Here is a 23,281-nt window from a genome sequence, read left to right on the forward strand (position 1 = left end):
TTCCATGTAACTGCAGACAATAGTGGCACTAAGCTTTCTACCACTACCTAACAAGGGTGTCTCTCCTCCATAATACGGTTTGCATGGGTCCCCCAAATGTCATGTGCTGGAAAATTAATCCCCAATGTGGTAGTGTTGAAAGGTGGGGACTTAAAGAGGTGATTGGATTGTGAGACCCCTGTCTTCATGAATGGGTTAATCCATCCATGGATTTATGGGTTATCACAGGAGTGGAACTGGTAGCTTTATAAGAACAGGAAGAGGTCAGGCATGGTGGCTCATGCCGTAATCCCAGCAATTTGGGAGGCCAAGGCAGGTGGATCACTTGAGGTTGGGAGTTCGAGCCCAGCCTGGCCAACATGGTGAAACCCCATCTCTATGAAAAATACAGAAATTAGCCAGGTGTGGTGGCACATGCCTGTAGTCTCAGCTACTTGTGAGGCTGAGTGGGAGAATCACTTGAACCCAGGAGGTAAAGGCTGTAGTGAGCTGAGATCACGCTTCTATACTCCAGCCTGGGCAACAGAGCGAGACTCCATCTCAAAAATAAAAAAAAAGGAAGAAGAGAGACCTGAGCAGGCACATCAACATGCGCAGTCCTCTCTGTAGGCAGTCCTCACGAATAAGAAGGCTGTCACCAGATGCAGCCCTTTGACCTTGGACTCCTCAGCCTCTGTAACTGGTAACCGTCAGAAATAAATTTCTTTTCTTTACAAATTACCCAGCTTCAGATATTCTGTTACAGACAATAGAAAATGGACAAAGACATTCCAGTTTCCAATAATCTGTTCATCACTTCTTTTAAGCCTCCACCAGCTGTATCCTCAAAGTCCAGATTTCTATAGTGTCTTCAGTTGTCTTTGAGGCAATTGAAGATTTCTCTAACAAGCTCCTCGTAATACTCCTCACCTCTGCCCACTGCCTGGTTCCAAAGCTATCTCACATTTGTAGGTATATGTCACGACACTATCCTTCTCTTGATGCCAAAATCTGTACTCATCATTTCAGTTTGTAACAAATTATCGGAAGCCTTAGTGCCATGAAACACCTATTAGTTTCTGTGGGTCAAGAATCAGGTATAGTTTAGCTGAATCTGTGACAAGGCTACAGATAAAGTGTCCACTGGTGCTGCAGGCATCTCAAAATTCAGCAGAGGAGTGGTCCACTTCCAGGCTTACTCATGGTTATCGGCAGAGTTCAGTTCCTTGCAGGCTGTTTGACTGAGGGCCTGAGTTCCTTACTGGGTGTTGGCCAGAAGCTACCCTCCGTTCCTTGCCACTTGAGCCTCTCCACAGGGCAGCTTTCAGCATGTCAGTTTGCTTCAAGTGAGACAGAAGAGCCAGAGACAACAGTCACAGCCTTTCACAGCCTAACATCAGAAGTGAAATCCTATCACTTTGGCCACCAGGTCTAGCCCACACTCAAAGTGAGGGGATTACACAGAGTATGAATTTCAGGAGTTGGGGATCATTGGGAGCCATTTCAGAAACTGCCTTCCGCAGTGAGTATCAGGGACAGCACAACTAGCAAGGCCCCAGTGGCCTGATGATGCCGTGTCAGACTCCCATAAGTGATGGACAACCACTGAAATATTTCACCGTTGAAGAGGAGAAATAGAAATGTCACCCAGCAGCCAGAGCAGAGAAAGCATTAGAAATGGAGCACTGGGTAGGGAGAGCTGTTGCAACGCAATTACTTTAAGGGATGGCCTCATAACGAAATGTTCATTGTGTCATTGGTGATCCAACCCAGAGACCAAGGCCAGCCTGAAGGGTTGTATCCCCTTTGGGCCTTTGGCCAAGCTGTTTCTCCTGCTTGAAACTATCTTTTTGTGTGTTGCTCTTGCCTTTTGAACCCATCCTTTAGAGACCGGGCAGGCACCCCCATTCCTAGGACACTCCTTAGCATCAGACACCACTTATGATGATATCCCAGGCATTTCATTTAGTTCCTAGCACACCTGTGGGGCAGATACTGTTTGGTGGAAGTGTGACAGGTGGTCACATGATAGGACAAAGGGGCATCAATGCCTTTGTGACCTCGTCCTGGTGACCTCACCCCATCCACAGACCTGATTTCCTATCTTAAAGGCCCAGGAACTGGATATTTTTTGCCCCCAAATAATTGATGTTTTAGTGGAGGCTGAAACCAAGATTCCTACGCTGCTATGTGGCCCAGATGCCAGTTGATTGTTTTGCAACTGATATCAACCTTCTCTGTTGGAATTTGAGGGAAACCCAATAAATAAATATACTTATTCCCCCCTCAAGTGCAGAATCAATTGACAGCTGCAAGAGAAAAACAGATGAGGATCAGCATGTCACCTTTATTACTGATGAACTGATTGGAGAGCTGTCTGAATATGCTCTGCAGCTACGTAGATGGGGAGAGAGAGAAAGGGAGAGTGGGGAGGGCTAACTGAGTATGGTCCACTCCTCCTCCCAAACCCACCAGATGAGCCATGCCTCTTACGCAGACTGAATGAGGGGGCTACAAGAAGGAGAATTTGTCTGTGGTCCTGGGTCCAGGAGCATCAGTATCACCTGGGAACTTTCAGAAATGCAAATTATAGATCCAACTACCAGAAATGCTAAATCAAACTCGGGGGTGAGGCCCGGCACTCTGTGTTTTAATAAGCCCTGCAGATGATTCTAACACAGGCTTAAAGCTGAGAACCACTGGCCTGTTGGGAATTGTTCCCCACAAGGCCCAGGAAGAAGTATTCCCCTGGAATATTTTGCCACTCATGCCCACCCATTTCCTCCACTTCCTAAGAAAACATATCCCAGAGAGAGGATTCACAGTTCCCACGTTTAGTTTTTAGCTTCCAGCTGCTCCAAGGCATACCAAGTGGAGGCTTCTCGTTATCTCCCTTCTTTCCTAAGGAAAAAAATGCCATGGATTTGGTGTCTTCTTTCTTGCAGTCCTTTAGAGGGGCAAGGGGTTAATCCCTTTGTTGGCACTTGGTAGTCTCTGAAGACTCTAGAATGATCAGCAACACAAAGTCAAAGATGGAAGCATGTGTCTCTCCGCTACTGAAATCTCTCTGTGGCTCTCAGTTACACTTAGATTTCTACATAAACCCCTTGCCAAGGCCTTCACCCTTCCAACCATGTCTTGCCCATTTGTTCACACCTCCAGTCGCTCTGGCCTCCCTCTGTCCCTCTAATATGCCAAGCTCCCTTCTGCAAGGACCTTTGCACTTGCTTCCCTGTTGCTTGGAGGACTCTTCTCGCACACCTTGGCTTGTATGGCTCCTTCTTGCCCTGTAAATCCAAAACCAAATGCCAGCTCCACAGAAAACTTCTGGCCACCCATTTCAAGTGCCCTCTACCCTATGCATCATCATTTATCTCATTACCCACATTTGTTTTCTAGTGAGTACTTGACACTATCAAAAACTGATCTGATATATTTATTTGTGTTGTTTGTTTGTTAAGATGAAGTCTCACTCTGTCGTCCAGGCCAGAGTGCAATCGTACGATCTCGGCTCACTGCAACCTGCGCCCCCTGGGTTCAAGCAATTCTCCTGCCTCAGCCTCCTGAGTAGCTGAGATTACAGGCACATGCCACCATACCTGGCTAATTATTATATTTTTAGTAGACATGGGGTTTCCCATGTTGATCAGACTGGTCTCGAACTCCTGACCTCATGATCCACCCACCTCGGCCTCCCAAAGTGCTGGGATTATAGGTGTGAGCCACCGCGCCAGGCCTATTTGTTGTTTTTTTAATTCTCTGTCTCTCCTCACCAGAATGTGAGACATGAGGGACCTTGTTGTATTCCCAGCACCAGAATAGTTGCTGTTATATTGCAGGCATAAGATTTACATAAATATCTGTTGAATTAATGAGTAAGTAAATTAATGACTACATGAACACAGGAAAAGGGTTGAGGAGAGAAGGATCAGAGTTGAGTGATTCAGTCATCGAGATGGTGATGGGCCTGCGTTCCTCTTCTCAAGGACAGGAGCACCTGAGGCCAGTTGAGTGGGCCTGGAATGCTGGCACCATACCAGATTGTCTGCCTACTTTTTCTCTTACCCGTTATCTTAGGTCCAGGCTCCCCCAACTTCTCCTCCTCCTTCCCTCCCTCTCTTTCCACTGTCATTACATTACAGTCATTAGAAACCAGCAGATTCAGACCCTCCTGTTGTCTTTTTCATAAAGGACTGTTAATGGAGTTAGTTTTCAGCAGGGGAACTGCAAACTGTTGTCAACTCTGACTTGGCCACCCACATTCACATAATTAATCACACAGGAAATCAGAAAGGGGTGGCATGAGGGCTGGAGCCTAGCTGTGTTGGGGCCCACTTCCCAGAGAGGAGTGTGGTACATCACACAGCTGCTGCCCACCAAGAGCCCACATTTCAGGTTGGAAACAAGACAACCCAACTGGAACCACTACAGGGTAATACAAGTCAGGATCTAATTAGCACTGGAGGGTAGGAGGTGGCCCTCCACCTTCAAGATATTGGTAACAAAGGAAAGGAAATTAAATGGGGAAGGTAGAGGCTGGAGATAGAAACAAGACTAAAGACAATCTCTTCTAGAATTATAAGGAAGAGGGCATTTATTGAGTAATGTATTCTCTATTGCTGTGTAACAAATTACCACAGACTTAGTGGCTTAAAACAAAATACACTCATATGGTTTAAACATTTATAGTTTTAAACTTACATTTGTACAGTTTCTGTGGGGTCAGGAGTTCAGTAACAGCTTAGCTGGGTGCATTGCTTGAGACCTTGGTCAGCCAAGGCCAAGTTCTCATCTGGTGGCTTGACTGGGGAAGGATTCACCTCCCCACTTGTGTGGCTGCTGCAGTATTAAGTTCCTTATGGTTGGTGGACTGAGAACTTCTGTTTCTCACTGGCTGATGGTCTGAGGCCACCCTCAGCTTCTAGACATTTCCCACAGTTCCTTGTCATTCCTTGCTACATGAGCTTCTCAAACTTGACCACTTATTTCATCAAGCAGCAAGGAGAATCCCTAGAGCAGTGGCTAGCAATATGTAGTATTATCATTACATAATCACAGAAGTGACATTCCATCTCCTTTGCCACATTCTATTGGTTAGAAGAAAGTCACATGTCCAGCCCACACTTAATAGGAGGGGATTGATTATACAAGGGTGTGAACACCAGGAAAGGGGGAAAGGATTATGGAACAACCACCCTAGAGTATATCGGCTACATTACCTATTAGGTTTAGGACTACGCCAAATACTTTTACATGTATTACCTCAGTTAATTGCTAAAACAGCCTGTAAGGCAGGCATTATCCTCCTTGCACAGATAAGAACATGAGGCTCAGAGGAATGAGAACTTGCCCTAAGTCCTGCCAACATTAAGATGGGGACCACCATATCATAGCATCAAGTGAACTTGTATGAGTGTACAGGCTGGAGGGTCAGCACCCTTACAGTAAGGAGCAAGGGCCCCAGGGAGGCGAGGAGGAGGCAGCAAGAGCAGGAGGGGGTTAGCTCTCCATGAGGGGTGAGACCAAGAGGAAAGGATGGGTATGGATTACATTTCCAGAATGAAGGAAGCTGAGAGCACTTATATCTGAGGATCTCTATTTTCTCAATGAAGCAGAAAATGAGGGCGTCTCCTGAGAGGGTGGAGGTTGGGCTGGAAGGGAAGCAGAGCCAAGTTGGAATAGCAGCTGTGGGGAATGGGGAACGGGAATTTTGCCAGCATGCCTACAAAGTTGTCAAGTGGAATAAGGCTGCTTCCTTCATGAAGACTGCAGCATAGGCTTGATGGGTGGTCCCCAGTCCCTCCCCTATTACTTTCCATATTCACTTTTATCATCTTGCTTTGCAGTGCTGCAATTTACACCCAAGTCCATCTCTCTTGTCAGAAGGAAAGTTTTTATAGGGCGGGAACTTAACAGTAGTGCGTAACATACCTCTCCATACCCAGCACAGGGCCTGGCACATGAAAATCCTCCACAAATGACCTGTTTGCTTCCAGACCCTGAATTTCTAAATCACTGTATTACCTTTCATCCCCTAAAGGCTCATGCAGTTCTAAAAGACTGTTCAAAAATATGTATTTTTGCTTTTCAGCACAGTAGAGTAGAAAGTGTAGGTCCCTCTATCATGGAATAGGGGTCCTTAGAGGTGGAGTTAGGGGGAGGTCTGTTGCATGTATAAACTGGTGACAAAAAAAGCAGCTTTGCATTTTGGCCCAGTATTTTTGATGTCAAGAAGCCAGAACAACCATTTCAAAATATTCCATTTCAGTCTTTATTGATTGGTATGGAATGTTGCCCACAGTATATTCTTGCCTGAAAAATCTAGTTACCGCACAGACACTTACAGCACAATCCCATTTGTGTCAAATTATAGTCAAGTAGAAAAAAAACCTAAGTCAGACCATCTCAGGGAAAAAATGCAATGTGTTTTTCATCTTCAATGAAAAGTTTCGGAGAGTATTCTGATGCCACAGGGATTCTACCATCTCGGCCTCCTTCTTGGGCCCTATGAGATGGCAAATGGCTGTCCACATTCCCTGGACTGCAGTGTCCCCCAGGACTCCTTACACAGGTCCAGAGATCCACCCTGATAGGACCAACTTGGGTCACATGCCCACCACTGAGCCAGTGACTGTGGCCAAGGCGATCCTGCCCTCTGATCCAGCCTTGGTCACAAAAGGGAGTCAGGGTATTGTGAACAAGAGGAAGAGGAGTGGATGCCACATATTATACCTCTATCCACTGAAAAACAACTGCTCTGGTCCCCAGCCCCCTGCTTTTTTTTGCTTTTTTTTTTTTTTTGTAAAATCTGCCCCTTGCCTCCTCCTGATTAAGGAACACCCCTGGGCCTCACCCTGGCCCCACTGAGCATATCTAAGTGTTGCTGGAAATCCTGGGTCCCCTCAGGCCTATCTCAACTCAGATATCATATGTTTCTCCTGGGGCCTGAAGTGTGAGCTTGAACTCTAGGCCTTCTAGCCCTGGCAGTCTTCCCAGTCCTCCCACTTCTTAGCAGAGTCAGACCTCATGTTCCTGAACCTGACACTTAGTAGGGTCCTCTAACCTGGATCACCACTCAGAACCAGGGTGCTTCTACCTCCGTGACTGCTGCTACTTTACACCTGGAGACTCCCACCCAGTGGTCCAAGTCACACCTTTTGTTTACTGCTGACACTTCTCTCAAAGCTAGCCCTTCCCTCCCTTGCCCTCCCCTCCATTCCCCTCCTTTCTCTTCCCTCCCTCTCCTCTCCCTCTTCCTCTCCTTCCCCTCCTCTCCTTCTCTCTCCCCATCCTCTCCCTCCCCCTCCTCTCCTTCTCTCTCCCCATCCTCTCCCTCCCCCTCCTCTCCCTCTTCCTCTCCTTCCCCTCCTCGCCTTCTCTCTCCCCATCCTCTCCCTCCCCCTCCTCTCCCTCTTCCTCTCCTTCCCCTCCTCTCCTTTTCTCTCCCCATCCTCTCCCTCCCCCTCCTCTCCCTTCTCTCCCCATCCTCTCCCTCCCCCTCCTCTCTCTTCTCTCCCCATCCTCTCCCTCGCCCTCCTCTCCCTTCTCTCCCTCCATCCTACTCCTTCCCCCTCCCTTCCCCTCCCTTCCATTCTCCTCCCTTCCCCTTCTTTCCCTTCCCCTCCTCTCCCTTCCCCTCCTCTCCCTTCCTCTCCTCAGGATCAGTTTCCCTGCCCCAATCTCTCTCTACCAAGCCACTCCCTCCTCCACAAAGCGTCAGTCACAGCTACTCTAATGCCACACATGAGACCAGGAACAGGAAATATGAGTGAATGGCATTTTATTTTTTCAAACTGGATCCATCAGCTCTGCCTGACTCTTTTCCCTCTGCACCGCTTTCTAGCTGACATTCGGTACTTCTTTCTGGCATTACATTGTTTCCGTTGTTTACGGTAGAGTTCAAGTTCCTCGAAGTACTTAGCTCTCAGGAGAGCCGCTCTCTGCTCATAAGGGTGCTTCTCCAGGTCTGTCGTTGCTGACCACATCTTCCCTGTGGCCTTGGCCACCTGCACCACCGACCAGCTCGGGTTCTCCCTCTTCAGCTGAGCATAGTGGTCTTGGCAGAAGAGTAGGAAGGATGATGGAGGCCGTCTGGGTGCCTGGGGATCCCGCTTTCTCCGTTTCTTCCTCTTGCCAACGTAATTCATCATTTCTTCCTGGTATCGGGCTTTGTCGAGTTTGGCCAGGGCTTCATATTTGGCCTTTTCATGCTTTGAGATGGATCTCCATTTTTCCGAACACTTTCTAGAGAACTCTTTAAAGCCAACGTAGGTATTTGGCTGCTGCTCCTTGAATTTGTTTCTGTAATTCAGCAAAAAGTGGATGTAAGAAGAGACATTTGCCTTAGGCTTTAGCTGGATTTCTTTTCCCATGTTCGTAAGTTCATCTTTTTTCTGGATTCAGTAACTTGAGCAGGAGAGACTGTTGTCCCCACACTCCAGGAGCAATCTAGAAGGTGCTCTGCTTGCGGTGAATTTTTCTGTCTGCAAGAGCTGCAGTCAGGGCTCAGCCTTTTCAGTAGTGATGGCATTGTTGAGTCAGAGGAGGGAAACTGTGACATCATCCACAAGCCAGCCAATCCCAGCCAACACCTGTGGGCATTTGTGTACGGGTGTTCTTATTGGTTGGTTACTTGAGGGTCAATTGTTGCCTCTCATGAAAGATGATGGTTCATTCATAGAAGGCTATGAGGCAGCTATGTCCCCCAGAAATAATTTTCCTTGGCTTTCTGGAGGCAGTGGGTTTTGCTGCACTTTGGGGGCTTAAAATCCCTAGGCTGTAGTGACAGGCCATGGGGTCTGCTTTCTTCACTATACGATTGTCAGGATGCCACATCATCCCTTCCAAAGACAGGCTGAGAATAATGAACATAGGGAGGTGGATAGCTCCAGGGCTGTCATGATAAAATGTGAAGTCTTTCTGTTTGCCTTGAACAGTGGCAGCTCATGCCATACAAAGGGTTTAGTAGTAACTCTAAAAGTAATCAGGTATGACAGCTGTGACTTGGTTCCTGTCAGGACAAAGTTGTCTAATTTAAAACCTGAGCGCTTGGGCTGTGAGTTTGAACTCTTCGTTTCTCTGAAGAAATGTGAGGGGAAAGAGGGAGGAGAACCTTGAGATTTTATTAATTAACACTTGAGTCCATGAAAATGAGATGGAATTTGTAGCACATCCAGAAGCCTCCCCACTCTCATGTGAGGGGTCCCCATTTCTTAGGTTTAGAACACAAAGCTGTAACAGCTACGCTCAAACTGGCTGGCTTCTGGCTTTTGGTCAAAGTAGTTGCGGATATTCCACTAGTCTTTTAATTGGAGGGAAGAGAAAAGATGAAAAAGTGTCATTTTTTGGGCCTTTGGACACTGCTAGGTACTTGCCTGTGTGACATTGAGTTTAATGTAACTTAATGGTTGATGATAGCCCCAAATTTATAGGACTAGAAAACCGGGTTTCATTAACATAAAAAGTAACATGTTCAAGGTTGAACAGTCACTCACGGGTGGGAGTGTGGATTTTGACTGCTGATTGCTTGACCTAAGCCTGTACTTCATCCTGTCTGCACAGAGCTGCTGCCAGGGCACTGAGGGTCCAGATGTGTGGTCTCAGCAGCTGAGCCAGACAAGGAAACTTGCCTAAGATGACCATATTTTGAATTTTTCGAGGTTCATTCCCAGGGTTCCAAGACTTCAACGTTCATCTTCTGTAAAAGAAAGATGGAAACTAATAAGAGTCTCCAATCCTGAATTCTGCCCCAGCTCTGCTGCAAGGTGGTGGCCCAAGCCAGCCCCTTCCCCTGTGTGAGCTTATGATCTTTCATAAATTGAGCATTCTGGACTGGCCAGGAAAGCCCCTCCAGGGGACAAGCTGTAGTTGTGTGGCAGGATTTGGGGGCCTATAAGATATCAAGTGCCAGACAAGGAAGTCTGGGCTAGCAGGGGGTCTGGCAAAGGAACAGATTCCTCTGGGGACACTTCTCAGCCGAGGTAGCCTTTTTTCCCCTGGCTCTTTCTCCCAAGGGGCCAGAGGTCGACTCACACATTTGCTGGACATGAGCAGGACTGCATAGAAGAATGGGACACAACTCCTTTCTGAGACCAAAAGATGAGACATGAGGAAGAACTTTAATGAAAATTCACATATTAATCAGACTCTGCTCAGGCTCAGACACACACACACACACACACACACACACACACACACACACACAGTAGCTTATCTGTGTCTCTGTTCATAACCTTCCATCCCTCTCATGATGATAAGATCCAGGAAGATTAACCCACAATAGCTATCGGGAAGCTAACAGATTTAAGAAGAAAAGGCAGTAAAAGGGAAAAGCTATGTCAATCTCCCCTAAAGTCCTTGTTTAGGGGAGCTTAGGAAAGGTAAATAAATCTGGCTTCCTAAATCAATGCTGTGTGCTGGGTATCTAAGATTTGCCATTCCAGATCCCCTTTCCAGCCTTCTCCAACCTTCTCTTTTCAGCCTTCTCTGGCCTGGGAAGCTGGTCTGTATGAGCCACATCAATGGATCCCATACTCTCTGGTTTCCATCTCACTTTGGTCAATGGGGTCCCCCCATAGGAGATCAGAGGTGGAGGAAAATTAGGTCAAGGCATTTATTCTCCTGGATCCCCACCCCAGGGTCAGCTGTAGCTGGTTCTGTGTCCCTGGACTAAAGGTCACTGGTCCTCATAAGATGTTCTCTCTAAGTGACTCTCTCCTTCCAATACAGGCATTGCCCCCTCTCATTATCTCCTTATGCCTAGGGTGGTAAAAGCTCGACGTTTATGAGCCTCTGAGGTCTCTGCTACTTTCCCACACTCTGGCCTCACCAATTATTTTAATTTTGAGTGGCCATCTGTTTCCTGCTGGGACCCTAACCAAAGTACCATGTTTTTAGCCTTTCACCATGTAGGCATCAGTTTCATAGAGAAGAGTAATGAGCTTCTGGAGATCCAAGGGCCCGGCAGTCACATAGCCTGGAGTGGTCTGCAGAGCAAGCATGCCTACAAGGACAGTGGCATGACCAGACCACATGCCCAGGAAGAGGTGTCCAATATTCCCTAGATTATGAGATGACCTCCAGGCAGGAGCATTGGTCTAGAGGGCCAGATAGTAAATATGATAGGCTTGGTGAACCACAGGGTTTCTGTTGCAAGTACCCAGCTCTGCCACTATACCCCGAAAGTAACCATAGAAAATACCTAAACCAATGAGTGTGGCTGTGTTCCAATAAAACCTTATTTTAAAAAAAATAGGCTGCAAGCTGGGGGTCATAAATCTGCCAACTCGTCGTCCACAGATGTGAGTTCAGTATTTTCAAACATCTTGATTGCAGTCTGCAATAAGAAATACATTTTACATCATGACTCATTTACATACATACATACTTAATATTTATATAATACTTAATATGAGCCAGCCTCTCTTCTAAGCACTTTATGTATATCATTCCATTCAATCCTCATAACAAGCCTATGGGAGGGCTATTTCTATCTCCATACAAGGATAAAGGTAGCAAAGCACAGAAGATATAGAGATAAAAATGTTCTACTTGTATGACGTACTCTTACTTTCTACTCTGTTCTAGTCACTTCTACTTTATGTTGTTATTTAAAATGCCACCCACAGACTGACCTTATGACCCACTGATGGGTCACCCTCCAAGGATGGGTTTGAAAAACACCATCCAGACAAGCTGAGAGGGAGCTCCCACCTTGGAGACTGTGAGATCCTCTTTACTTGGTGACAATAACATGAAGTGGAAAGAACATGGCCTTTGAAGCCAGACAGATATAAGGTCAAATTCTAGCTTTACCATTTGTAGCTGAGTAGCTTTGGGCAAGTCTAGCTCATTACAACCATATCTCTAAGAAGTAGTGAGGTGATAATAAAGCCATGAGGATGAAACAAATTGAAATGATAGGAATAAAAACAGCTGGCACTCTCCATCTCCTACAGTGTGGGCTGGACTTAGCCACCCACTCCTATTGAATAGAACATGGAAAAGGACAAACAGTAACTTAACAGTGGGGAAATCTGGCAGACACCACTTTAACCAAGTGATCAAAGTAAGCATCATCAGTAACGGGTCATGCTGAGATCACAGAACCCCCTTCTGTGATGCCATAATAAGAGCATCTCACCCCCATGATATTCTTCCCAAAAATCCATAGCCAAGGTCTATGAAAAATCATTAGACAAACTGAAATAAAGAACATTCTACCAAACACCTGATCAGTACCCTTCAGTAATGTCAAGATCTTAAAAAAACCAATGCAAGACTAAGAAACTAATGCAGATTGGAAGAAACCAAGAAGACAGGACAAATGCAATGAGAGATGCTAGACTGAATCCTGGGACAGAAAAAAAAGTGGGGCACTGGTGGAAATCTGGGAAGATCTGAATAAAATGTTTCATTTAGTTAATAGTACTGTACCATTGCTGATTTCTTAGTTTTTACGCATGTCCCAGGGTTATGTAAGATGCCAACATTAGGGAATCTGGGTGAGGGATATACAGGACATTTCTATACGATCTTTGTACTCGTTTCTTATTTCAAAATAACATTTTTTGGGGAAAAAAAAATCTTCCCTGTTGATAGCAATGTGCACCCAGGGTAAAGACACCCTGTTCTTGATCCATCACCTCCAGGAATCACAGGGCCAGATTTTACCCTCAATTACAGCAGCATATGGTCTTAGCATATCTCTGTCAAAGTATCTCTCAAATTTTGGAGCATGATGGAATCATGTGAGCTTTTCAAAACCCTTCGTACTCAGGCCACAGCAACAATAGCAAAAATACCTGGCATAGGCATGTGTTTGTCAAATGCTTTGAAACTTCCTTCATCCCCCTCCTGCCCCTTCCTCTGTGGAGTGGGACTCACTGGTTGCATTTACCCTCTGAGCAAGGCATCTGCAAGTGGCAGAAGAATGCCTCTTCAAAGATGCCGGCGTCCTAAGCCCTGAAACCTGTGAATTTGTTCCTTACTTGGCAAAAGGGACTTTGTAGCTAAAATTACTCTAAGGATTTAGAGATAGGGAGATGATCCTGGATTATCCAGGTGGGCCTGATAGAATCACATGGCCTTTGTAAGAGGAAGGCAGGAGAGTCACAGTCAGAGGAGATGTGATGAGAGAAGCAGAGGATCAGAGGTGGAGAGAGATTTGAAGATGCTACACTGCTGGTATTGCAGACAAGGGAAAGAGGCCACAAGCCAAGAAATGCAGGTGGTTACTAGCAGCTGGAAAAGGCAAGCAAAAGGATTCTTCCCTGGTGCCACCAGAGGGGCTTAGCCCTCCCCACACCTTGATCTTGGCCTGCTGAAACCCATTTTGGACTTCTGACCTCCAGAATTATAACACAATACATTTGTGTCCTTTAAGCCCCTAAATGTGCCGTTATTTGTAAAGGCAGCAATAGGAAACTAGCACAGTATCTTTCTCCTCCAGCTTCTTGTCTGTAACTTTTCCTCTGCCATTCTTAACCCCTGCTTGTATTAATGCAGAAGACACATTTTAAGGTGAAAGTTTTACACCACCGCATATTCGATTTGTTGAGGGAGGAGAACATGATATATTCAATCCTGCACACTCTTCTTCACTCACTTGCTGATTCATTAAGTCACTAATTCACCCATTCACTTACCAATTAATTCACTCTTATGTTCTTTCAGTTCATTCACTCACTCATGTACTCACACACTCATCTCAATAAATAGCTGTTGAGTTGCTGGAGCAGTGTGGCTGCTGCTTTGATGGCCAGTGATGAACAGTATTTGAGGGATGGATGTGTCTCAGGAAGGAGGGTGGTAATCCAGGAAATCATCTGAATTCACCTGGATCGCTACATAATAAGAAGATAGGGAGGCCAGGCCATAAGCAGTCAGTCCAAGACTCTTTGGCACTGACCTCTTGCCAGGAGCTGTTAATCAGATGTGAGCACAATATTTTAATAAATATGATGATCATACTTTGGGTACATCATCTCTGGAAGCCTGGAAGCATGAAAAGAGAGATTAATTTATCCAAGGCCGCAGAGCAATAAGTGGCAGAGCCAGCCTTCGAACTCAAGCTTGTTTGACCCTTTGGCTCATATGTTTAGCCTCTATGGGTAGTCTAGGATCTCCCTTGGTTGGGGCTAGGGTAAGGAAGCAACCGGGAAGGAACAAGGCCAAGAATTTCAGGAGGAGGGAAGAAGAAAGGAGAAAAAGTTGTCTAAATCTCAATGTTTAAAAAGATTCAGGTGAGTCTTTTCTAATCTGGGTTGATCCTCATTCTGGATGGATCTAGTCAACTTATCTCTAGGTCATGGGATATTCCAAGTCCAGGAGGTCAACTGACCTGGATGACCTGTAGAACCAGCATCTGAAAATAAGCATGGAGCCTGCATCTCCTCCCAAGGGCAGAGGCTTGCCAAAGCCAGGTGAGGTGTCAGCACCCAGACCAATGGACTAGTGGACAGGTGGGCAGGCAGTGGTCAGATGATTAGACACAGAATGGGATCAGCATGGTGGGGGGATGCCTGGCTACCTATGAAAGGATATGGGACAGACCTAGAACAAGATCAACTCTGGGTTGATACCTCACACAGTGATCTATAGACACTCCTCACAGGTCTTTAAAAACCTACTCCTTTATACCACAGAATAGGAGAGTGACTGATCATTCACTCCACCTACTTCTCCTTCATCCACAGTAGACATCTTTTGTTTTGTCTGCCTAGTGCTCCTCCCTTCTTTTGAGCACATTCCTTCTTTTGGAGAATTGTCCCCAAACTAGTCATGGGGTTCTAGTGGGGGCCACCTCCTTGGCCCCAGGAATGGGCACATTCCCCAGCTAAACTAATCAGAGGCCTCTGATGGGCTTTTTCTAATTAGAATCATGGGGAGAGATCATCATCTTCTCTTTAGTGGTGAAGGTGAGAGAGTGAATCACAGAGCTACTAAGGGTGGTCATGGCCCCAGCCTCAAGCAGCCACCATTTGCAATAGAAAGAATGATGCCAGCGGGCAGACCACAACATAGATGGGGCACAGAGAGAGAGGCTTTGTAGCATCGGAGTTCCTGGTTCTGGCCATCCCTGAGGCCAGCTATAACTCTACTCTTCCTATGGTTTAGCGACAATCCATAGCAGCCAATCATTTCTTCTGTAGGTGGATGTGATCTGCATTTCTCCCATCTGAAAGCCAAAGTATAAGGCATTAATCCAGATGGATGGCAGCAAGCAATACAAGAAGAGAGGAATACTCCTCTCCCCCATTTTTGATGCTTTTTGGGCACATGCTATGTGCCAGGCACCTTTTATGTGCATCACCTCACTTAAACCTTTTAACAGCTCAATGAAGTGGGTGCTGTTATTATCCTTACTATATAGATGGGGAAACGAGGCCCAAAGCAGGTCGGTTACTTGCCCAAAGTGAGACAGTATGTTTAGAGCTGATGATACTTGAATCCAGGCAGTCTCCTTCTAGGGCCCATGTGCAAAGTCTCCACCCCAAATTGCTTTCTATTCAGTAAATCTTATTGCCTTTGCCTACGAGCCTACCTTGCTGTACAGAGATATGGCAGGGCCAAGAATTATAGATGTCATGTCTTGAGGCCTTAGAGGGAACTTTGTGAGCATCACTCACAATCGCACTATGAGATATAAACTGGGGAAAGAGGGGCTCAGAGAAGTGAAGCCACCTCTCCAAGGTCACATGGCCAGCAGATGATGAAGGCAGGATTAGAACTCAGCTCCATGGGACTCTAGGACCACTTGCTCGCTAGCCTTGGTGTGTGTGAGATGTTTAACCCACCCATTCTCCAGCTGTTGGGCAGCTCACTCATTCTTCTGGGCATCAGAGCTGCTGATCTCTGGCAGGGCCCACTAGCTGCCTCCTGACAGGGGAAAGAACATCCATGATGCTCAAACTCAGAGTGGCATTTGAGTGGCAGGTACACACTGATGTGGGCAGCTCCTCAAGAAGCCATTTACAGCAGTCCCTCTGCGTGAGAAATAGTACTAATTACAAGCAATGGAGGCTTCTGCAAGGTAAGCGGTGCCACCCTCTATGGCAGGAAGCAGGTTCCTTCTCCAAGTCATGTCTGCCAGTGACAGGTGGAAAGCGGGCAAGGCTGAGGAAGCAGGAGCCAGTGGAGGCCAGGCTGGGGTTCCCCAGAGAAAGAGGGAAGGTGATGGCCAGGTGTACTGGCTGGTCTGGGTACAACAGAGTGCCCTGTCCTTCTACCCCTGCACTGCTCTGTCACCAGAGTAGATGCAGGTGCTTCATTTCCCTGGAGAAAACTAAGCCAGGCTGCTCTGAAGTCTGCTCTGAAGGGAAGGGTTCAAGGCCCTGGTAAGATCCCACCCCCTCTTCTCAAACCCCAGCAAGGCAGGGGGAAAATAGCTCACGTTTGTGAGGCACCTACTGTATGCTAGGCACAGACTTGGTCACATTACACACATGAACAATGCTGCTCAGAGGAATCCCATTGCACAGATGAGGAAACTGAGGCTCAGAGAAGTTATGTCACATGCCTATGTTCACACTAGGAAACAGTGGAACCCAGATTCAAATATAGCACTGTCTGGTTTCGAAGGCCTGGCCCTTAACCCTTAACCTTTTTAAACCTATTGCCTCTGTGGGGAACAAGACAGGTGATGAGCCAGATAGGTGTCATCTTCACTTAGACAGATACTCGAGCCAGGAAGAAGAGGGTTGAGTAGAGTTGAGTGTGAATGTGCTGTAATCACCACACTCTTGAGGGCTGCACCCTGTTCTGGGCCAAGTCTGACGGGGATAGGCTTTAACATCCTAGCGCATGGAGGCTGCCAGTCCTCGGCGCTGCCATCCCGGATCTCAGATCTAATGTGTAATAGAGACTTGGGCTGGGGACAGGGGACAGCCAGCTAAAGGCTCAGCAGCTGGTCAGAGTGGAGACTGCTCTTAGATTCTGTCCAGTCAGACTGGCTTAGGACCTGGAGGATAAATGTACAAGGTTCGGGACATCATATAAGAGTAATAAGGGCAAGTTGGGGAGGCAGCAACAGACATGGGAGAAATGATGCTAGGACACCATTTCCCAAATCTCCCCTGGGAAAGCCGCGCCTGTGGAATCTTTTCCTCATTGAAGTGAGTACGCAGCCCTTCTCTCCATCCAAACCTCAAATGGGGGCCATAGGGACCTACCTTCCTGATAGAAGTTCCATCAGCTGATTGGCCTAGCTTGGGACACATGACCACCAGGATCCAATCACCTGTAGCCTATGAGTCATATGATGTACATGGCTGCCCCTTTCAGGAGCTGTGGGTTGAGGGAAGGAGACTGGTCTTCAAAGGCTTCTAGTCCTCATAAGAAAGTAGAACTGCCTGATTTAGACCTGGAGACAGTAAAGGATGGAGTGGGCAACTCAGAAAAGCTGCTGGGGATCAAGCCTCCTCATCCAGAGCTTGGCATCGGCACCAATTCTGATCTTCAGACCCAACCCTGTTCTGTCACTTCGGCACGATGGGAAGATCCTTTCTATAGAGGCAGGAAACACCTTACCCATCAGCTCTGCTGGCTGAGCAGCTGAGCTAGCAATGGAAGGAAACTGACACACCAAGCTACCCCTAGACCTTCACAATATGCCACCACCCAATGCACAAGGCCCAGCACGTTGGTGAGGAAGCCCTCATCCCGACAACAAACACAGCCAGGCTCCCTGTCCCTCAGCACTCCCAGCCCCAGATGTATGTCCTCCAGAGAGCTGTGCATCTGGAGAAAAAACATTTACCTGATGTGGTTTGTGTGGGTTCCCTAGAGCTAACAATTAGCTGAGCAGGAAAGAGCTCTGATAATTTGTTGAGTTTATTGAGTTGCTTCTGGGGAAAGGGGAACATTTGCCCACATTGATTAGCAGACCCCACTGTTGCTGCTTTGGGGATAGGTCAGCATGGCAAGAATCCCCAGGAAGGTACCAGCAGCTGCTGAGTGAAGCAGGTAGGGGGGCACAGCCAGGGCTGAGGAACTAGGAGTGGGGAAGCATGTCTTGACAGGAGTGGGCAGTGCCATAGGAAACCCGGGTGAAGCCCACATGGCACTGGAGGCCCTCCCTCCTATTCCCTGGCTCACCTGCTCACTGCCTCTTTCTCTGCTTTTCCCCACATGTAACCTCTGCTTTCACCAGCAGGATCTCATTCATTCATTCATTTGGCCAATCATCCCTTCTTCCACTGAGTGATATTTACTGAGCCCTTTCTTTGTGTCAGGCACTCTCCAAGGTACCAAGGAAAGGACTGTGAACAAGAAAGAAACAGCTCCTGTCTTCAGGGAGCTCATAGTTCAGCAATGCATGGTGAGACAAGCACTATGGTAGAGAAAGTGCCGGGTGCCCAGAAGGAACAAAGGAGAAGTAAACCAGACTCAGCAACAATGACAGGTTTCCTGAGCCAGGGGCTGATACACCTGCAGGATGAGTAGGAAGTAACTAGGAAAAGAGTGGGGATGGATCAAGATTGGGAGAGAGAATTTGGCAAGAAGGTAAATTCTTAATTGTTGGGAACATTCAAAATAGATCAAAACTGACCATTTTTCAAGAATGCTGTGGTTGAGATTCCTATATAGCTGGGCATTAGACCTAGAAGACCTCTGAAGTCCTTCTCAAATCTCAGATTTTAAGATTAGCTGGTTCCCACTCTCGTGATAGCAGAGGGGATATAATTTGATATCCCACCACTGAAAGCAAGCCACTGCTGTTTGTTCATCTATTCATTCATTCACAAAGCATGTCTAATGAAAGTGTTCTTAACCCACTCCCCTCCCCGAAAGAAGCCACTTGGACTACCCAGCACTCCCATGGCCTCAGTAGATCTTCCTGACAGGTGCCCATGGCACCCCCAGCACCTGCTGCCTACAGGCCATCTCCCACCCCCACCCTCTATGCCTGTGCACTTCTGCTCCCATCAGCTGAGTCTTGCACTTTCCGAGATTCAGTTGGGTTTGTTGCCAAGTCTCTCAGTGCCAGTCATACTTGTTATTGTAATTATGTGATTTAAATTAAACATCACATAAACTGATGAAATATGAGTGTGAAAGGAAATACAGTTGCATCTATGGAAACTAAATTGAATGCTTTGGAATGATTCCACAAAGGGGAGAGTCTCTTAAAAGAATTGCTTACTAGATATTAGGTGTGAGTGAATGAGACAACTGTACCCCACTGGGTACATTACATGAGGGGAGGGGGATGGGACAAAGCATCCTTTGCACCTTGATGAGAATGGGTGTCAATGCCTGGCACATAGCAGTTGCTCAAGAAATATTTGTTGGCTGGACAATCTGTAGCAACATTGGAAATGGTGAATGATGCATTATGGTTGTAGTTTATATAAGACAGACAACGTGGAGAACAAACTCATGATCAAAGGAAGGGCCTTAGTCCTGCATTTAACTCATTGGCAAATAAATGTAGGTTTAAGTGTTGTACATTATAATTAAATGTTGAAGCTACATCTGTGTCCTTTTTTTATGATTTCCTACTTAGAAATGAAATTTTTATTTACCAACCAACTACATCATCTGTGAGGCTTCTATGGTAGGAATTAGCAAACTTTTTTTTTCTGTAAGAAGCCAGAAAATAAATATTTTGGGCTTTGCAAGCCGTCATCTTGCACAGCTCCTTAACCCTGTCATTGCAATATGGAAGCAGCCACAGACAATATGTAAAAGAACGAATGGGCATGGTTATGATCTGGTAAACTATATTTACAAATACAGGCAGCAAGCTACAGTTTGCCAACCCCTGTTCTATGAAATTTATTTGTTCTGTGTGCCAGGCACTGTGCTGTGCACTGGAGACACTGAGACAAAAAGAAGATTTTATTCCAGCTCCCTTGGAGTTTGCCTGCTAGTTGGAGAGATGGTCAACTCAAAAGATGAGTACAATTTGGTATGCCCAGGACCATGGCAGGGTCAGGTCTATTGGGGGCAGCAAGAGGGAGAGATGGAGGAAAGGAAATATTTAGTTAGGTTTATAGGATCAGTGATATTTTCCCAAGTAGCCAGGTGGGGCAACAGGAAAAGGGCATTCCAAATAGAGGGAATAGCACGTGCAAAGGCATGAAGACATGAAAGTATTAGTCACATTCCAGATGTACAAGCCATTCTGTGTAGCTGGATCTCAAAGTGTGTGTCATTGAAGAGGAAAGACATTAAAAAAACTTGGACTTTATTCTGGAGCCAGTGGGTTCAACCATTGCTGCTGGCTTTCCAGCAATGCAGGGATTTGATCAAATCTCCCCACAAAGTATGGAAGATGGAACAGAGGCAGAGGGCAAATCAGAAGCCCATCTCTGTAGTCCAGGTGAGAAATGATGAGGACATGAAATGGAGAAGACTTGGCCACAACTGGCGATAGGGGTGAAGGAGAGGGGGGAGTTGAGGATGCTGCCTGGGGTAGGTGACCAGGAGGATGGTGTGGATTACGGGGAGCAGTCGCACTAAGGAGTAGGAATGACTGGGGGAAAGCTTTGATTTGTTCAGAGCATAGTAACCGATCCCAAACACTTACTAGGGTAGCCGGAAATTGAATCTTTAAAGGCTGGCTCAGATCTTTCAGAGCTGTCCATACAACCAGGGTGGGCAGGCACTGCTGGGAAAGAAAGTCTTGGGAGGCAGCGGGGGATCTTTTCAAAAATAAGGCCCAGTGGCTCATATTCAAAAGAAACTTCCATTTGTCCCAGGCATTCATTCAGTTCCTGGAAAATATGTAACATCATGGGATTGTCTTGGGGAAAGCATTTATCTTGACATAGCAAGTCCTAGGAATTTAGCTGAAGGAAAACTGATTTTGGAAAGCATTTTGATGAGAACGGGTGTCAAGGCTGAGTCATTAAAGGTTTGCTTAAGGAATGAGAGGTGGCTTAGGTTTGGCAGAGGAGGGATCAGCCTTCTCTTGGCAGAGAAGGGATGATTGGCAGGAGGGATCAGAGGAGGGATCAAACAAGGGTCTTGGGACTATTTGCCCACCACTGACCAAGACATTTTCAAAAGGGTTTCTCTGATTGTATCCTGGTGTCCTCTCCATTTATTAGGGAGGAAAGCAGGTGACAGGTGGGAAGGGAAGAGGGCTTGGGAGTAGGGATGAGGTAGTGAGGACCTCCTATATTTCACACATTCTCCTAGGCCAGCCTTGGGGATGGGGAAGGATGGTTTATGCTTAGTACGGGGATGCAGAAGTGCTTCAACTCTGAATCAGACCAGGGCTGTACACATAGCTTACTTAACAGTTAATGCCCACAGAAGATGCTCTGGGAGGACAGAAGCCAGATGCTATTGATGGAGGAATGGAGACTGAACAGAAAAGAAGACATTGCAGCTGAATCATATACATTACAGGCTTTTCAGGGACTCCCTGTATCTAGGGAACCACAGTGGGAATGGCCCTCACTTGCAAGCACAGTGCCTTGTACACGAGATGTGCTTGGTGATTGCATGAATGAATGTTCTCCTAAAGATGTCAGTTTTCAAGGATACTAAGATTTAAACCATTATCTCCTAACACTCCTCCCCCTCGACTTACAATTAGGCAGCAATTCCTTGCACAGTCACTGTTGTCATCTTGGTGGGGATCTCTCAGCTCCCCAACATCCCGACTGCACAGGAGAAGCTTCTTAAGAAGAAATGCTTCCCACAAAATCGGCTCTGAGCTCTCCTTCATGAAGAGAAGGGCTCAGAGCTTTCTGCAGAGGAGCTCAAAGCCACTTTTCTATAATCAACTACCTGCATTAAAGGGAGTGATTTTTTTTTAATTCTCCCCAAGCCAGATTCCATTAATGAAGCCCCATTTAACAGAAGTCAATTTACCAAAAAGAAAAAAAAAATTGAATGTAATTGCTTAAATACATTTTATGTTGTACTGCTATAGCAATTTTCTGGGCAAACTTGGAATTCCCCAAGCCCCCCGTAGTGAAGTTAATGTGGACAGAAAGGTTTGAAGGGGAGAATCTCTCTTTGTGTTTCTCTCCTTTAATTATGATTCTAAAAGGGAACAAAATTAAAGAGGATCCTGGGGGAAGTCAGGAGGGGGAGAACAGGAGCAGAATGGAATTCAGCCTAAACTGTTCCACTGCCTTCCTTCATGCTTGCATGTACATGTCAGTGTAATGTAGTGGCTGAGTGCATAGGCTCTGGATGGGATGGCTGGATTTAAATCCCACCTCTGCCACTTAATAGCTGTGTGACCATGAACAAGTTTCTTTCCCTCTCTGTGCAGCCAGGTGGTGCAGTGAGAAAAGGCATAAAGAGCATCAAGGGCAAAGGCAGAGAAGCACACAAGAACAATGTGTATTCCTGAATACATGAACTCTTCTGTTTGACTGGAGAACAGTGTGTGTGTGTGTATGTGTGTGAGTGTGTGTGTGTGCGTGCACGCACACACTCAGGGTGAAAGGCAGGCAGGCAGACCAGGAAGGCTTCACTGAGAAGGTGATATTTGTTCAAAGCCTTGGAGGAAGCAAGGGGCTGAGCCAGGTGGAGTTCTGGGAGAAGTGCCAGTGTAGCAGGCAGAGGGGATGTCAACTGCAAAGACTCTGAGGCAGGAGCAGGCCTGGCCAGTTTTGAACAGCGAGGAGACATCTGTGGCTGGAGCATAAAGGATAAAGAGGAGGAGGCAGAAAAAGTAAAGGCACAGTGGCATTTTCAAGGCCTTGTAGGTTATAGTAAGGTCTTTTACCCTGAGGATTAGAGCCACTGAATATTAGTTTTGTTTTGATTTATTTTTCACTAACTCCATTGTAATATAGTTTACATAAAATAAAATTATCATTTAATTTATTTACCTATTTATTTATATTTTGGAGATGCTGTCCAAAATATAATAAATAGGTAAATAAAACGGGGTCTCATTGTCTTGCCCAGGCTGGTCTCTAACTGCTAGCCTCAAGCAGTCCTCCCAACCTGGCTTCTCAAAACCCTGGGAATACAGGCATGAGCCACTGTGACTGGCTGTAAATTACCTATTTTAAATGTACAGTTCCTTGGAGCTTTGACCAATGTGTACGTCTCATCTAATCAACATCTCATTCAATATGTAAGACATTACCATCACCCCCAAATGTTCCCTTGTACTCTTTCCCAGCCAGACAATCCCCAACCTTTATCTCTCGCCCCCAGCTCTGACAACCACTAATCTGTTTTCTCTCACTAAACTCTTTTGCAGAGTTTCATATGAATGAGTTGCTCAGTATATACTCTCAGTATATCTTCTCTGATGGCCCAACATAATGGTTTTAAGAGTCATCCAAGTTGCAGGTATTGGGAGTTGGTTCATTTCATTGGA

The 23,281-nt window shown here is 46.3% G+C and overlaps 2 protein-coding genes across 8 annotated transcripts in view; one reads left to right on the plus strand and one right to left on the minus strand.

Annotated features, from left to right (window-relative positions):
- CSMD2 (CUB and Sushi multiple domains 2) overlaps positions 1-23,281 on the plus strand; it is a 654,890-nt gene that overhangs the window by 302,790 nt on the left and 328,819 nt on the right. The window lies entirely within an intron of this gene.
- HMGB4 (high mobility group box 4) lies at positions 7,701-12,030 on the minus strand. The gene is made up of 2 exons (XM_073008131.1): positions 11,613-12,030; positions 7,701-9,676 (listed from the first exon to the last, which is right to left on the minus strand). Exon 2 carries the CDS (start codon positions 8,349-8,351, stop codon positions 7,782-7,784), a length of 570 nt encoding a protein of 189 aa, XP_072864232.1. The 5' UTR covers positions 8,352-9,676; positions 11,613-12,030; the 3' UTR covers positions 7,701-7,781.

Source organism: Chlorocebus sabaeus, chromosome 20 (assembly GCF_047675955.1).
Source record: "Chlorocebus sabaeus isolate Y175 chromosome 20, mChlSab1.0.hap1, whole genome shotgun sequence".
In the NCBI taxonomy this organism is placed as follows: Eukaryota; Metazoa; Chordata; class Mammalia; order Primates; family Cercopithecidae; genus Chlorocebus; species Chlorocebus sabaeus.